The sequence below is a fragment of the Chiloscyllium plagiosum genome, chromosome 41 (assembly GCF_004010195.1).
Source record: "Chiloscyllium plagiosum isolate BGI_BamShark_2017 chromosome 41, ASM401019v2, whole genome shotgun sequence".
Taxonomy (NCBI): domain Eukaryota; kingdom Metazoa; phylum Chordata; class Chondrichthyes; order Orectolobiformes; family Hemiscylliidae; genus Chiloscyllium; species Chiloscyllium plagiosum.
The window spans coordinates 11,904,095-11,918,661 of NC_057750.1; the positions used below are offsets into that span (position 1 = coordinate 11,904,095).

The 14,567-nt window shown below is 39.2% G+C and overlaps 1 protein-coding gene across 1 annotated transcript in view; it reads left to right on the top strand.

Annotated features, from left to right (window-relative positions):
* LOC122542868 (heterogeneous nuclear ribonucleoprotein U-like protein 1) overlaps positions 1–14,567 on the top strand; it is an 81,198-nt gene that overhangs the window by 41,414 nt on the left and 25,217 nt on the right. Inside the window, exons 4-6 of the mRNA XM_043680971.1 lie at positions 727–800; positions 914–1,053; positions 6,465–6,564. Coding sequence (XP_043536906.1) covers positions 727–800; positions 914–1,053; positions 6,465–6,564 — 314 coding nt within the window. The remainder of the gene's footprint in view (positions 1–726; positions 801–913; positions 1,054–6,464; positions 6,565–14,567) is intronic.

Here is a 14,567-nt window from a genome sequence, read left to right on the forward strand (position 1 = left end):
TGTGCCCTGGTCCCAACTCTCCTCCAGGCCTTGCCTCCTTGTCTCCACTACTGACCCAGTCTGCCCCTGGCTTCACTTTCTGCCCTTGATGCTGGTCTGTTCTCCCCTTGCTTCTCTTGCCTCACGTCTGTTCTTAGCTTTGTCTCTAGCGTTTGTCTCCTGGCTTTGTACTTTGCTGAACCCTCACTGAAATTCCAGGCTCCAGCTGGTGGCAGATGCTGGTCACTGCTACTGATTCCTGCACCAACTAACCTCTGCCACTAGTGGAGTTACTGGAAATCCTGGCTAATCTAGCAATTCTTCATGGTGAGTATTTTTTTAATAATTATGTACTGTATTTCTTTTATTAGTAGTGATCAATTTTATTTTGCAATCTATGTTAGCTAGGACTGCACAATGTGGCACATATATGATACAATATTTCAGTTTGTACATTGTTTTTCTGGAATTCTGAAGTAACCTAAATCAGGCTTTAATATTGATTTCTTATGTTTCACTTAAGTGTGATTTTCAGGAATGTAAGTGAGGTATACTATACTTAATGTCTGGTTAATTTTGATGCTGTGCACCAAATGTGAATGGTGCTTACTGAGTTATTGACTTAAAAATCTAGATTAATACACAATGAAAATCATTTGAGATTTGGTATGAACGTACATTAACCATTCTGCTTGTTGACTGTTGACCATTGAAGGAGTTAAACAGCAGTATTTTACTTTTTTGTAGAGCAAAATCACCCCAGCCACCTGCAGAAGATGATGAGGAAGACTTTGATGAATCCTGTGTGGCCATTGATACCTGTAAGTATCAAGCAGTGTCTTTGTAATAAACTATTTTCAGGGTAATCTGAACTGGTTTGACTTGATATGTTCTTGTTTCCCTGTCTTACATTTTTCCATGTTTTCCATCCTAGATAACTGTGATCTGCACTTTAAAGTGGCTAGAGACCGCTTGAGTGGCTACCCCTTGACTATTGAAGGATTTGCATATCTGTGGTCAGGAGCACGAGCAACATATGGGGTCAACAAGGGGAAAGTTTGTTTTGAAGTTAAGGTACTTAACTTTTCTTTTGAGGGCGTGGAATTGCCCGTTTTCTTTTTCTCCCCTTACATATCTATTAAGGCCATGGAACTCTGGCTAGGCAGCTGAGCTGCACCTAGGCCCTTATCAAAACTGCTCATGAACCACTTGCAGGATTTACTTGATAGTGGCCTTTCAGGGTACCCATTTGTTCTCCCTGCACCAGTGGTAACACACCTGCCCCTTTTGCTCACTGCCCTCTGCAGTGCCATGGATTTAGGGAATTCAAGGTTGTAGGGTTGGAATCATATCTTGATTTCCTGTATTTCGTAGTGGTGCATGTTGTAACACCCACATGCAATGCCACTACTGTCCTTGGAAGTGATGGCTTGTGCTTTAAATTGCCCTTTATATTACAATCTGTAAAGGAAACAGCACACAGTGCTTTGTTTTTGTGCATATTAAATGCATCATTCTGAAGCCTTAACTCTGCCAATTGAGTTACCATATTACTTCTAGGAATTCAAAACTCCCACATGATTTAATCTTTTTCATATGCTGGCTGAACCAACCTCAACAACACTAATTAGAATTTAGAGAGCAGCTTTGATGTAGAGATTTTTATAACAGGTATTTCAGCAGAGGGAGCAGATTTTGGCAGAGGGACATGCCACTTTCAATAGCAAAAGTGGCATGGATCAGGGTTTCAATGGGGGTGACCTAGGACATGGAGGCAGGCAACAGTTCCGAACTAGAAGTGGTTATGTTTCATAGATTGAAGTTCTGTTTAAGGCAATATGGGAGTTTGTGCAATTTCTGTTTTCAGTTTGAGAAGATAGAATTGGAATAACCATAGCTTGATGTTTGTAAGTGCCTGGACAGTACAACAGCAGATGTGATGTTAAAGGTCCCGCACCTAGATGCGAAAGCAAAACAGGATTGATCTTTATTGAGCACCGCATTAAACTGGGCAATACATTATGATGGAAAAATAAACACTATTTGCAAGGATAGGATCTCATGAATGGATTCTTAAGGTGACTTCTCTTGTCCTTTTGTAGCTTTACATGGAAAAAGATGTCTACGCAAGTGTGAGGGGAAAAAAAATTACAGAAGTTCTATTTCAAGAATTGTGATAACTGGTGTAATTATTTTCATCACCTGAATGGAGTGAAATTTTTTTAATGCCCTCTTTCAGTTTCTAAGAAACATGCCCAAATTCTGAGCCAAAAGAAACTGTTTATTTTTTTGAGAAACCATGCTTCCCAGACAGCCTTGTTCTCTACATTGCTCAACTTCTTTATTAGGTTTCATACAGGTGGGTTATCGAGAAGGCTCTGGTAACAATACTGCATTTCCTCGTTTTCAGTATTTGTGATGCCTCTTCCGGTTTAAAACCGTTTGTATATGATTAGGAACAGTTCCTAATGGGAGCTAAGACTGAATGACTGTTCCTTGCAATATTGTCACCATAGATCATGACGTAGATTATTTGCTGCAAAAATGAGCACCAATGCTCAACTTGTGGAGTGTAAACTGGGTGTGACAACCTGGACAGACTTAAAGGCAGATCAGAATGAGACTGATTTCCTTCTCTTATCCTTCTTGAATTGGTGTCCAATTTATACCATTTGACTTGGAACTGTGCTACCATTTCTTCACTTTCGCTGCATCAAAGTCCTGAAATTTCCTAACAGCACTGCGGGTGTACCTAAACCACATGCACTTCAGTGATTCAAGAGGTAGGCCACCTTCTCAAGGGCAATTAGAGATAGCGAGCAACACCCACCTATTGTGAACACATGTTTTAAAAGAACAATTTCCCTAATGTAGGTGCAAGGCAAAACCACTTTGTACTGATACTGAGTATTCTCTCAGTCTTTGCCACTTGGTCAACATTGAATCTGTTGAAGTGACCAGTTTCACACTGTGATTGTTGGTGCCTTGCTAAAATTAAATTATGTTACCAAGACTGCTTTGAGTTTATTGTTAATGAGTTTGTATGATCTTCTATTTGTTCCACTTGAACAGCTGCACTTCAAATTCCCCAGAGGTTTACCGAGAACTTTGATATTCAGATATTTTACTTTACTGGGTGCTGTAATTTTTTTGTGAGGTTCGAGGAAGGAAGTGCAGTAGAGAAGTAAAATATTAAAAGAATACCGTCAACTATAGATTGCTCCTCTTGTGCTTTAACTCTCTTGGCCTATTACCCAACAACATTTTAGCTGTCTGAAAGTGTGGATCTGTTATCTGTAGAATGTTACTCTTTGTCTAAAGATTCCACCTGATGCATTTGATTCTAAATTGTCTTTTTAAAGTAATGTCCTGGAATAATATTTTTAAAACTGTTTTCGATACTTTATAGAAAATTATCAGTACTCCCACTCTTCAAAAAAAATCACTAAACCTCAAACACGGATCCTGCTAAGCACCTATCTCTGACCCTAATATTGCAGTGTTCAGCATACCACTGATATCATCATTTTATTATTTCTGCATTTATTGGTCTTTTTACCGAATTGTTCAGACATTGACAGTGCCAATGTGATAACTCTTGCATCCTTTTGAGCCATTTTCTATGCCATCTATTTTGGACTGAGCAGCATCTCCACTTTGCAAAATAAGAATTTCTTTTCAGTATTAAGCATCCTCTCCTATCACCAGATTTTTTCAATGATCCAGTCTACTTGCAAATGCTTTATTGCAACCTCTCTGTTTCTGACGCTAACTTATTGCTATCTGTTAATTTGACAGGCTTGCATTTAAAATGTCCCATGGTGTTTTTCACAGGAGCTTTATCAGATAAAAAGTGTGTTAGGACAGGGGACAAAACCCTCCGTCAAAGAGGTAGCTATGTCAGGAGCCTCTTAAAAGGAAGAGAAGTGGGCAAAGATTTGGCAAGGATATTCCAAGGTGGAGGCATAGGTAGTCAACTGCCAAGTTGTCAATCTTTAGTGCAGTGGAATTTGGAGACTCAAATTAGATTCATCAATGGTGCTGTTGAGATGCACCGATCTACCAGTCCTTATGCTTAAATAAAAACAAAGTCCATGGAAACTAACCAGGTCTGAAAGCATCTGAGGAAGGAGAAACCAAGTTTGTTTTGAATTGAGAGCTGAAATGGTTTATACTGTACAACAAAGTGGGGAGGAATAAGTGGAACTGGAGGGAAAGTAGGATAAGGTTATAGGGTGAGATTAGAGACAAATATAAGGGAAGTGGTAATGATTGTACAGAAGAGAACTAGAATAGATGTAGATAGCAGAATATAGGTTAGCTGTGCTGAAAACAAAAGCAAAAACAGACAGAAGGTAAAGTCACAAAATGGAGGATAGAGTTCATAGTCTGAAGTTGTTGAAATGCAAAATTAAGTGGTACCCCTTCAGCTTGTGTTGAGCTTCACTAGAACACTGCAGCAGATATAAGACAGAGATGTGAGTAAGAGAGCAAGATGTGAATTAAAATGGCAAGAGACCAGAGGGTCAGGGTTGTGCTGAATTGAGCAGAGGTGTTCTGCAGAGTGGTCATCCCATTCAGTATTTGGCCATGGGTGGCATTGGGGAGCCATAAAAGAGTTAAAGAAATTGACTGGGGGGTCATACCCAGTACAGAGCAAAGATGGTTGTGGAGGCCAATCATCTTTGCTCCAGGACATCTACTAGTTTATCAGGGCATTGACCAAAGCCCATTCTGCTACACTAACTTACTCTTTCCTGATAGTTGAAAGAGATGTCCACAACAAAGTGAATGTCTTATTCTTTGCTCTTCATATAATCACACTGTTTGGGAGATTTAATAAATTAAGTGTGAAAAGTTGAAATGTCATAATAGTGTAGTACACTCTGCTACATTTCTTCAGTAGCTACACCAATGACATTCTGTCCACAGGGTCAGAGATGGGGATGTTTAGTGATCTCCATTTGCAGCTTGTCACATAATGAAGCAGTTAGTTCTGCAAGCACCAAGCCATTAACAGCATTCGGCTGGGGTTGATAAGTGGCAATAAATATTTGTGCTAGGTTCTAACTTCCTCCAGTGAGGATTTCTCCATTTTTCCCATGACATTGAGTGGCATTGGCATTGCTTAATCCCTAACATCAATTCTCCAGGGGCTACAATTGACTAGATACCTAACAGAACTGCCCACATAAATTGTGTTGCTACAAGAACAGGTCAGAGACTGAGCCAGTTTGTGGTGATTCTGTAATGTACAACACCCAGTACCAAACTCCCAAAGCCTTTCCATTACCTACCAGGTGTAAGTAAATGGTGTACTGGAATATCCTACTATGCTTTATACGAGTACAGTTCTAAGAACACTCAAGAAACTCAATGTCATTCAGGAAAAAACAGCCCACTTAATCAGTACCCTTCAATTCAAAGTGGCTAGAAATATGGGGAAGGCAGGTACAATTGAGGCATGCAAGAGAGCATTGGGTGTTTATTTAGCTGGAAACAATGCATAGAAACAGGCAAAAGGCAAGAGATTGGCACTAAATATAAACGCTGAGAGAGCTGGTACAGGCACAATTGGCTGAATGGCATCTTGCATTATAAAACCTCTGAGAGGAAGTGTTGCTTCAGTTGTCCTCTGAGGGGTTATTGCACATTCAGTAGAATTCATTCTACCAGGACTTAATGGTTAAAATTGGACAGTCAGTTTGAACAAACTTGGTTTGTATTCTCGAGTGTGGATCGTGGTGGGGTGATCTAATATTTTATGTTTTAACCATAAATGAACTCATCTTGTGAATCACTTGGATCTTTCACTTAGAATGGTACTTATGATGCATAAGGAGATAGTCATTGACGTTGTCTGCCATTGCGTCTTAGTGAAAATGTAGTCCATGACTTTTGTGATGAGCACTTGAACTGCTCAGATCACGAAGACCCAAGAACAGACACTATTTTCTGCTGAGCTGATTTTGGGCTGAGATGTTCACAATTGACCTAAGCAACTCTGATGTTTGAAATTTTGATCAGGGTACTCATTTCCACTTAACTATCAGTGACTCTGGCTGAAGGTGCCTGTATTGCTGATATGTGAGAGCAGTTGATTGTGATGTCCCTGCAGTTAGATACACCTTGTTCGCTCTCATGTATTAGATATACATCCCTGCCTGTGATAGTTTTGTGGAGCAATTGGCAACTGTGGAGTGACCAGTGAATGAAAATTCAGGCTTCTTGCTGGGACATTTATAGATTTGTAAAAATATTTAACATTCTTTTGACTGCCATGTTTGCACAGCTGACCTCCAATTGTAGGAGCAAATGTTTTCGCATTTGTCAGTGCTGAATTTAGACCCTTGTGAGAGTCCAATTTTGTACAGCTCAATTTTTCCTACTTGGACGTCAAGTAAGACTTGGTAGTCTAATGTACTTTAAGATGTTAACAATGGTAACATTGTTTTCAAAACAAAAAACATGTTTTTTCTTTGTAGATTAATGAAGAGATTGCAGTTAAGCATCTTCCACCAACTGAGCCTGATCCGCATGTGGTCCGTGTTGGTTGGTCACTTGATTCATGCAGTACCCAATTAGGTAAGAAAATTTGTCTCCACTTTTCTGAGCTGTAATGTTTACACTTATGCATTTATGTTGAATTTGGATCCTAGTTACCATTGTATTGTGTACCTTTCCTACAGTTATGGGTGGTATGATGTGGATAATGTGGTTTGTCAAGTGTTTTGTATTGGCTAGTTTTACAGCTTCAGTCAGTCTTTCAGAAAGGAACTTAGTGATTTAAACTGTAAACGTGTAGTAGTTTACAGTTTGCACCGTGATTTGCATTCATTGGTTGTTTAAAAAATACTTCCTACCAAGAATCTTTTTGTAATTAAATTTGTGGCAACAACCTTTCAGCTTGCAAATGGTTACCCATGATTCGTGACATTAAAATATGCAAGTATCTGTCATCTTTTAAAAACAAAGTTTCAAGAACTTGGACTCTGTTGGAATCATGCTAATTTTTTGGAAGAAAGACTTCCTTTGACGAGGCAGGAGTAACTAATTTGGAGAAGATCACTTATTGCAGTGGGAAAAGAACATCCTTTGTAATGTCTTGAATGTTGTTTTTCTTGATTTTTTTTCTCAATTGTTCTTTATTCAAAAGCTTTTAATAAACCCTCTGAATCAAGGATGGAATCCACGTTTATTTCAGTGGCTTAAATTTCCCAGTGAGATTGCCTGTTGTTAGTTTGGTACAGTCCTTATTTTGTAACGCTGAAGAAAAGCACTTTTTAGAACCTGATGAGGAGACTGGGATTGAGCGACAGAGATAGAGCTTTTTTGTTGTGAGATTGTACCCTAAGGACCTAAGTGTCTTTCTTTGCTAAAATGGAATAGGCCAGTAGAAGAAGTACTATTCTGTACTTTAATCTACTCACCTTTCAAGACTTCAGTTGTGTAAAACTTTCTAATATAATGAGCATTTGTACTGAATTCTTCAGTAGTATTACTGTTGGCAGCTGCTGAAAAAATTCACATTAGTGTTACTTGACTAATCAGGCTGGACCTGCTGCTTAGGTTTATATCACGACATGAATCTGCCCATACATTAAGTATTCACACCCCTGGAATGAGTTCAGAGTAAGACTGACTCCTTACACTGCTCCTTCCTTTCCATCCAGTTTTCTATTTATTTGGGTCATAGTTATCTAAACATTAAAAATGATTTCTTGAAAGTGTGCTGTGAATCATTGTGGCTGCAGTGGTTGTCTTGTGAAGTTGGTGAATACAGCATGATGAAACAGACCTTGAATGATTTATCAGATGTATTTATGTAATATTGATTCAGTAAATTGATATCTTATTGAAACACATTATATTTTCTTGCTCATGCCTTTTCTTTAAACAGATCTTGCCAGTAATGCATTACAGGCATTATTAGCATTGGAAGTTATTTGTTTCATTGAAGAACTTAGAACTTAGATCGAGTTCACTTTTCTGTACTAGAACTTGTAATAGAAATGTGAGTTGGGACCTGACCTGTGTTTCTTACACCAAAGGGTCAGTTTGCATGCTTTATAACTCTGACTCTATATCTCCATTGCTTCTTTACCTATTATCTTTAGATCTGTGCCCTCTCGTTGTCAATTCTTCTATGTTTGGGAATAATTTTTCCCTCTATTGTGTCCAGATTCCTCATGATTTTGAATAAATCTATGAAATCTCCTCAACCTTCTCTCAAAGGAAGAACTTTTCCAATTTCTCTAACCTGTATATCTGAAGATGAGTGAATTCTTTCTGCACTCTGATTCCTTCACAAGAAATTAAAGTGTGGTGCTCAGGACTAGATGTAACCTTGCAGTTGAAGTTGAACCAGTGTCCTACATGAGGTTATCAAACCTTCCTTATTAATAACTACAAAGGTCTATTCCCTTGGGTCGGGAAGTTCAAAACTAGGTGAGAGGATACATTTTTAAAAAGGACATGAGGGGCAATTTTTGTTTTACACAGAGAATGGTTTGTGTGTGGAATGAACTGCCAGAGGAAGTGGTGGATGGGGGTACAGTTACAAGATTTAAAAAGCATTTGGATATGTACATGAATAGGAAAGGTTTGGAGGGATATGGGCCAAACACAGGCAAGTGGGACAAGCTTAGTTTGGGAACATGGTCAGGGTGGACTAGTTGGACTGAAGGGTCTGATTCTGTGCTGTATTACTCTGACTGTTGTACTCTGTGCCCCTATTATTAAAATTTAGAATGTTACATGCTTTGTCAGCTGTCCTCTGAACTTATCCTATTATCTTCAATGCCTTTTTCTTTGAAAGTGGAGTCCCAGGTGAACAGGATAGTGAAGAAGGCATTTGGTTTGTTTGCCTTTATTGTTCAGTACTTTGAGTATAGGTGTTGGGAGATCATGTTGCAGCTATACAGGACAATGGTTAGGCCACTATTGAAATACTGCTTGCAATTCTGGTCTCCCTGCTATAGGAAGGATCTTGTGAAACCTGAAAGGGTTCAGAAAAGAATTTACGAGGATGTTGCCTGGGTTGGAGAGTTTATGCTATAGGGAGAGGCTGAATAGACTGAGGCTGTTTTCCCTAGAGCATCGGGGACTGAGGGTGACCATTAAAGAGATTTATAAAATCATGAGGGGCCTGGATAGGATGGGTAGTCAAGGTCTTTTCCCCGGGATGGGAAAAGGAACCTGAGGGGCAACGTTTTCTTGTAGAAGGTGGTGCCTATATGGAATGAAATGCCAGAGGAAGTGGTGGAGGCTGGTACAATAACAACATTTAAAAAGCATCTGGATGGGTATGTGAATAGGGAGGGTTTAGAGAGATAAAGGCCAAATGATGTCAAATGGAACTAGATTAATTTTGGATATCCGGTTGGCATGGACAGGTTGGACCAAAAGATCAGTTTCTGTGCAGTACAGCTTAATGACTCGATTTACTGGTCCAGTATTACCTTTAGAATTGTCCCTTTAAGTTAATATTATTCCTACATTCTTCCTACCAAATTGAATTACTTCACACTTCTCTGCATTGAATTTCATCTGCCACACTTCTTGTTTCACCAACCTGTCCTTTTGAATCTCTACACTGTCCTCACATTTCACAATGCTTCCGAGTTTCATTTCATCCTCGAACCTTGAAATTGTGCCCAATGCACTAAGCAAGAGCAAGAGTCTTAACACCAAGCCCCTGGGAATTACACTACAACTTTCTTCCAGTTCTAAAAACATTTACTAACTACCACTGCATCCACATTTTCCTAAGGAAATACTAATTTTATCAGTTTATCATTTTGAAAAGCTTCCACATCACCAACATGAAACTAACTAGGCTATAGTTGCAAGGCTTATCTTTGCACCCATTGTTTTTAAAAATGGTGTAACATTTGCAAATTCCCAGTCCTCTGATACAATCCTTGATTTGAATGAAGATTGGAAAATTACGCCCAGCGCTTCTGCAGTTTCAATTCTCACTTCCCTTAGTATAGTAAGCCCCCATTTAATGTTGATTCACTTAACAGTATTTCATTTTAATATCATAAATATTTTGTCATTATTATTAAATGTTTAGAATTAAATATTTTCTACAAATTCCCTGTGTGACCTGCCTGATTTTATGACCTATCTCCACTGTTCCACTCCAAGCTCAGTTCACCTGGCCTTCCTCTAATTCTGCACCTGCCCTCTGTGCCTTTTCACCCTTGCTAACCTGTAAAACTCTCCAGTGTCCATACCTGCACTGACCAGTTATTGCCACTGGATGGAGCCTGGTCAGTTGAAACTAGATGAGATGAATTTAAATTTAACATTTAGTTTGTATTCTTTATGTTTAAACTGTATTTAATTTTAAAGACTGCATTATTTAAAGTAAGACATTTAATAATGTACATCATTTCAACCTAATGGTTGTTTTTTGTTGCTTTTTGCTAAGAAGTGCTGCACTACCTAATTCTACACTATTTGTTTATATTTACTGATTTATTTAGTTCAGATCTGTTAATTTCATTCCAGGATCTCAGGATTTATTTGCTGTACCTTTCCCTTCGTAGGAATATACCTGGGTTGTGACCAAACTATCTCCTCTTTTAAAGGCAGCCCGTTGTTCAGTTTATCTGTTATCTGTATCTTTATCTTTATCTTCAGTTTTGCTTGCCAACTTTTAATTTCAAGGTACTTCGTCCAGATCCAATCTTGCCATTTTGAATGATAGCAAAATATTGCAGTTGCACAGCTGGACATATGGAGAAAGTGAGAAGAGCTTTGTAACTTAACAGGAAATATTGTGCTGTCAAAAATTTCTAGGAGCAACTAACATTCTAAGAAATGTGCCTGAGTTGCTTTACCCATTCCTGATTTGATTGGAGTAGGAGTCAGAGGAATCTTCTAGATTGTTATGACCATGATGGGCAGACTCTGTCTTTCCCTCGTCTTGCGGCTGCTCAGTGGATCAAAACATATTTCAATGGTGGTTATTCTTGAAGGCAAGCGATAAAAAATGGCATAGAATGTTCTGAATTCTGTAGATCTCATGGTTCTTGCATGTGGTGTCAAGTAGGAACTAATGCATGGTTGTTCCGAGGTCACAGCAGACAATATTGACAATATTCAGTCACCCTTCCAGAAGAATAATTGCATTTCACGCTGATCTCAGAGCAGAGGTGTTTCAAAAACAGGCGACTCAAGCTGAGCAGTTTTTACATAAGAACTAGGAGCAGGTGCAGGCCAGCTTGCAATGCTCCGCCTTTCAATAGGATCATGGCTGATCTATTTGTGGCCTCAGCTTCACTTACCCACTCTCCCACCATAACCCTTAATTTTTTCGAAAAATGAAAGTAATTATCGATCTTAGCTTTGAAAACATTTACTGAGGAAGCCTCAACCATTTTACTGGGTAGGGAATTCCATACATTCACAACCCTCTGGGTGAAGAAGTTCATTCTCAATTCAGTCCTAAATCTGCTCCCCCTAATTTTGAGGCTATGCCCTCTTGTCTTAGTTTCACCCACCAGTGGAAACATCCTATCTACTTCTATCTTATCTATTCCCTTCATAATTTTAAATGTTCCTATATCTCCCTCATCAGGTGTGGCCTCATCAGCGCCCTATACAACTGCAATATAACCTCTCTGCTTTTAAACTCAATCCCTTTAGCAATGAAGGACAAAATTCCATTTGCCGTCTTAATTACCTGTTGTACCTACAGACTAACCTTGATTCATGCACAAGGACTGCTGCGATTTCTTACCATTCATGTAATAGTCCTTTTACTGTTATTCCTATCGAAATGGATAACTTCACATTTATTAACATTGTACTCCATCTGCCAGACCTTTGCCCACTCACTTAAACTATCTATGTCCCTTTGCAAGTTTCACAATTCTCTGCACACTTTGCCCTACTAATTTTGACACACTACACCTGGTCCCTAACTCCAAATCATCTATGTAAATTGTGAATAATTGCAGTCTCAACACAGATCCCTGAGGCACACCACTAGTCACTGATTGCCAACCAGAATGGCACTCATTTATTCCCACTCTTTGCTTCCTGTTGGTTAACCAGTCCACTATCCATGCCAATACATTGTCCATAACGCTTTGCATCTTTATCTTATGCAGCAGCCTTTTGTGTGGCACCTTGTTGAATGCCTTTTGGAAATCTAGATACGCCACATCTACTGGGTCCCCGTTGTCCACTGTATTCGTAATGTCTGCATTGAATTGCAAAAGATTAGTTAAGCATGACCTGCCCTTCATGAGCTCATGCTGCGTCTGCCCAATGGGACAATTTCTATATAGATGCCTTGCTGTTTTTCCATTGATAATAGACTCAAGCATTTTTCTGACTACAGAAGTTTAAGCAATTGCTCAATAATTCTCCATCTATTGTCTACCTCTCTTTTTAAACAGTGGCGTCACATTTGCTATTTTCCAATCTGCTGGAATTTGCCTCAGAGTTTAGTGTATTTTGGCAAATTACCACAAATGCATTTGCTATTTCTTCTACCATCTCTTTTAGCATCCTGGGATGCATTCCATCAGGGCCAGGAGATTTGTCAACCCTTAGCTCCATAAGCTTGCCCAACGCTACCTGTTTCATGATAATGATAGAGGCATTGCTGAACTGAAAAACCCAAGCAAAAGCTCCAAGCCTAGGAACACTATTCAAGCAAAACTGCTATACCCAGTCGTAGAACAGTCCCTGAAGTGAATTCAAGTAAACAAGAGATTTGCAATTGCCTGGAACTATGTAATACTCATTTAATGTTTTGATTTTTAAAAAATCGAGGCACCTCCAAAATCCTTAAGACTCAAGTGTACAAAATTGTTAACTGTGAAACATCTTCATAACAGAAGTTTAACATAAGACCATAAGACATTTTTGTTGGGAAGTGGATTAAATTTTATCTTTTTGAATGCAGTGGAGATTATGTGAATATTATGACATTATGGCTAAGAGAAAGTTCAAGGACTACAAGTTTACTTTTGTTGCATTAAATCAACTCTATGGTAAGCATCTGGAGTGATATTGTTGGACTTTGCGTCATAGTGTCCTGTTTACTATTGAGTGGGCTTATGTATCGATGTAGGTTTGCTCGCTTCAGTATCAGACGTTCTGTCACCATACTAGGTGACATCATCAGTGAGCCTCTGGATGAAGTACTGATGGTATGCCCTGCTTTTTATTTGTGTGTTTAGGTTTCCTTGGGTTGGTGACATCATTTCCGGTGATGATGTCATTTTCTGTCCTTTTTCTTAGGGGGTGATAAATGGGATCCAAGTCAATGTGTTTGTTGATAGAGTTCCGGTTGGAATGCCATGCTTCTAGGAATTCTCGTGCGTGTCTATCTATTTGGCTTGTCCTAGGATGGATGTGTTGTCCGAGTCGAAGTGGTGTCCTTCCTCAACTGTATATAAAGATACTTTTGAGAGTGGGTCATGTCTTTTTGTGGCTAGTTGATGTTCGTGTATCCTGGTGGCTAATTTTCTGCCTGTTTGTCAATGTAGTGTTTGTTACAGTTCTTGCAAGGTATTTTGTAAATGACATTAGTTTTGCTTGTCTGTATAGGGTCCTTCAAGTTCATTGTCTGCTGTTTTAGTGTATTAGTGGTTTTATGGGCTACCATGATGCCAAGGGATCTGAGTAGTCTGGCAGTCATTTCCCAGATGTCTTTGATGTATGGGAGAGGGGCGAGGGTTTCTGGATGTGTTTTGTTTACTTGTTTGGGTTTGTTGCTCAGAAATCAGCGGACTGTGTTCGTTGAGTGCCTGTTCTTTTTGAATACACTGTATAGGTGATTTTCCTCTGCTCTGCGTAGTTCCTCTGTGCTGCAGTGTGTGGTGGCTCATTGAAATAATGTTCTGATGTAGCTTCGTTTGTGGGTGTTGGGATGATTGCTTCTGTAGTTCAGTATTTGGTCAGTATGAGTTGTTTTCCTGTAGACGCTGGTTTGAAGTTCTCCGTTGGCTGATAACTCTATTGCGACATCTAGAAATGATAGTCTGGTCTTGTTTTCCTCCTCTTTAGTGAATTTTATGCCAGTACGGGTATTATTGCTGGTCTTGAAGATTTCCTCTATTTTGTTTTGTTTAGTAATGACACTGGTGTCATCCACGTAGCAGACCCAAAGTTTGGGTTGGATGGTTGGCAGAGTTTGTTCGAGTCTCTGCATTACTGCCTCTGCTAAGAATGCTGATATCAGAGATCACATGGGTGTTCAGTTGGTTTGTCTGTAGGTTTTGTTGTTGATAGTGAAGTGGGTAGTAAGTCATAGGTCCACTAGCTTGACGGTGTTTTCATTGCTGATGAAGTTGGTGATGTTTGGTGTATGTATCTTTGGTTCTTCTAATAGCGTAGTCAGTGTTTCCTTGGCCAAGTTACAAATACCTTACAAGAACTGTAACAAACACTACATTGGACAAAAAGGCAGAAAAGTAGCCACCAGGATACATGAATGTCAGCTACCCACAAAAAGGGTAGTATCTTTACATACAGATGAGGAACTGGGACAACACATCCATTCTGGGACAAGCCAAACAGATAGACACGCGAGAATTCCTAGAAGCATGGCATTCCTACCA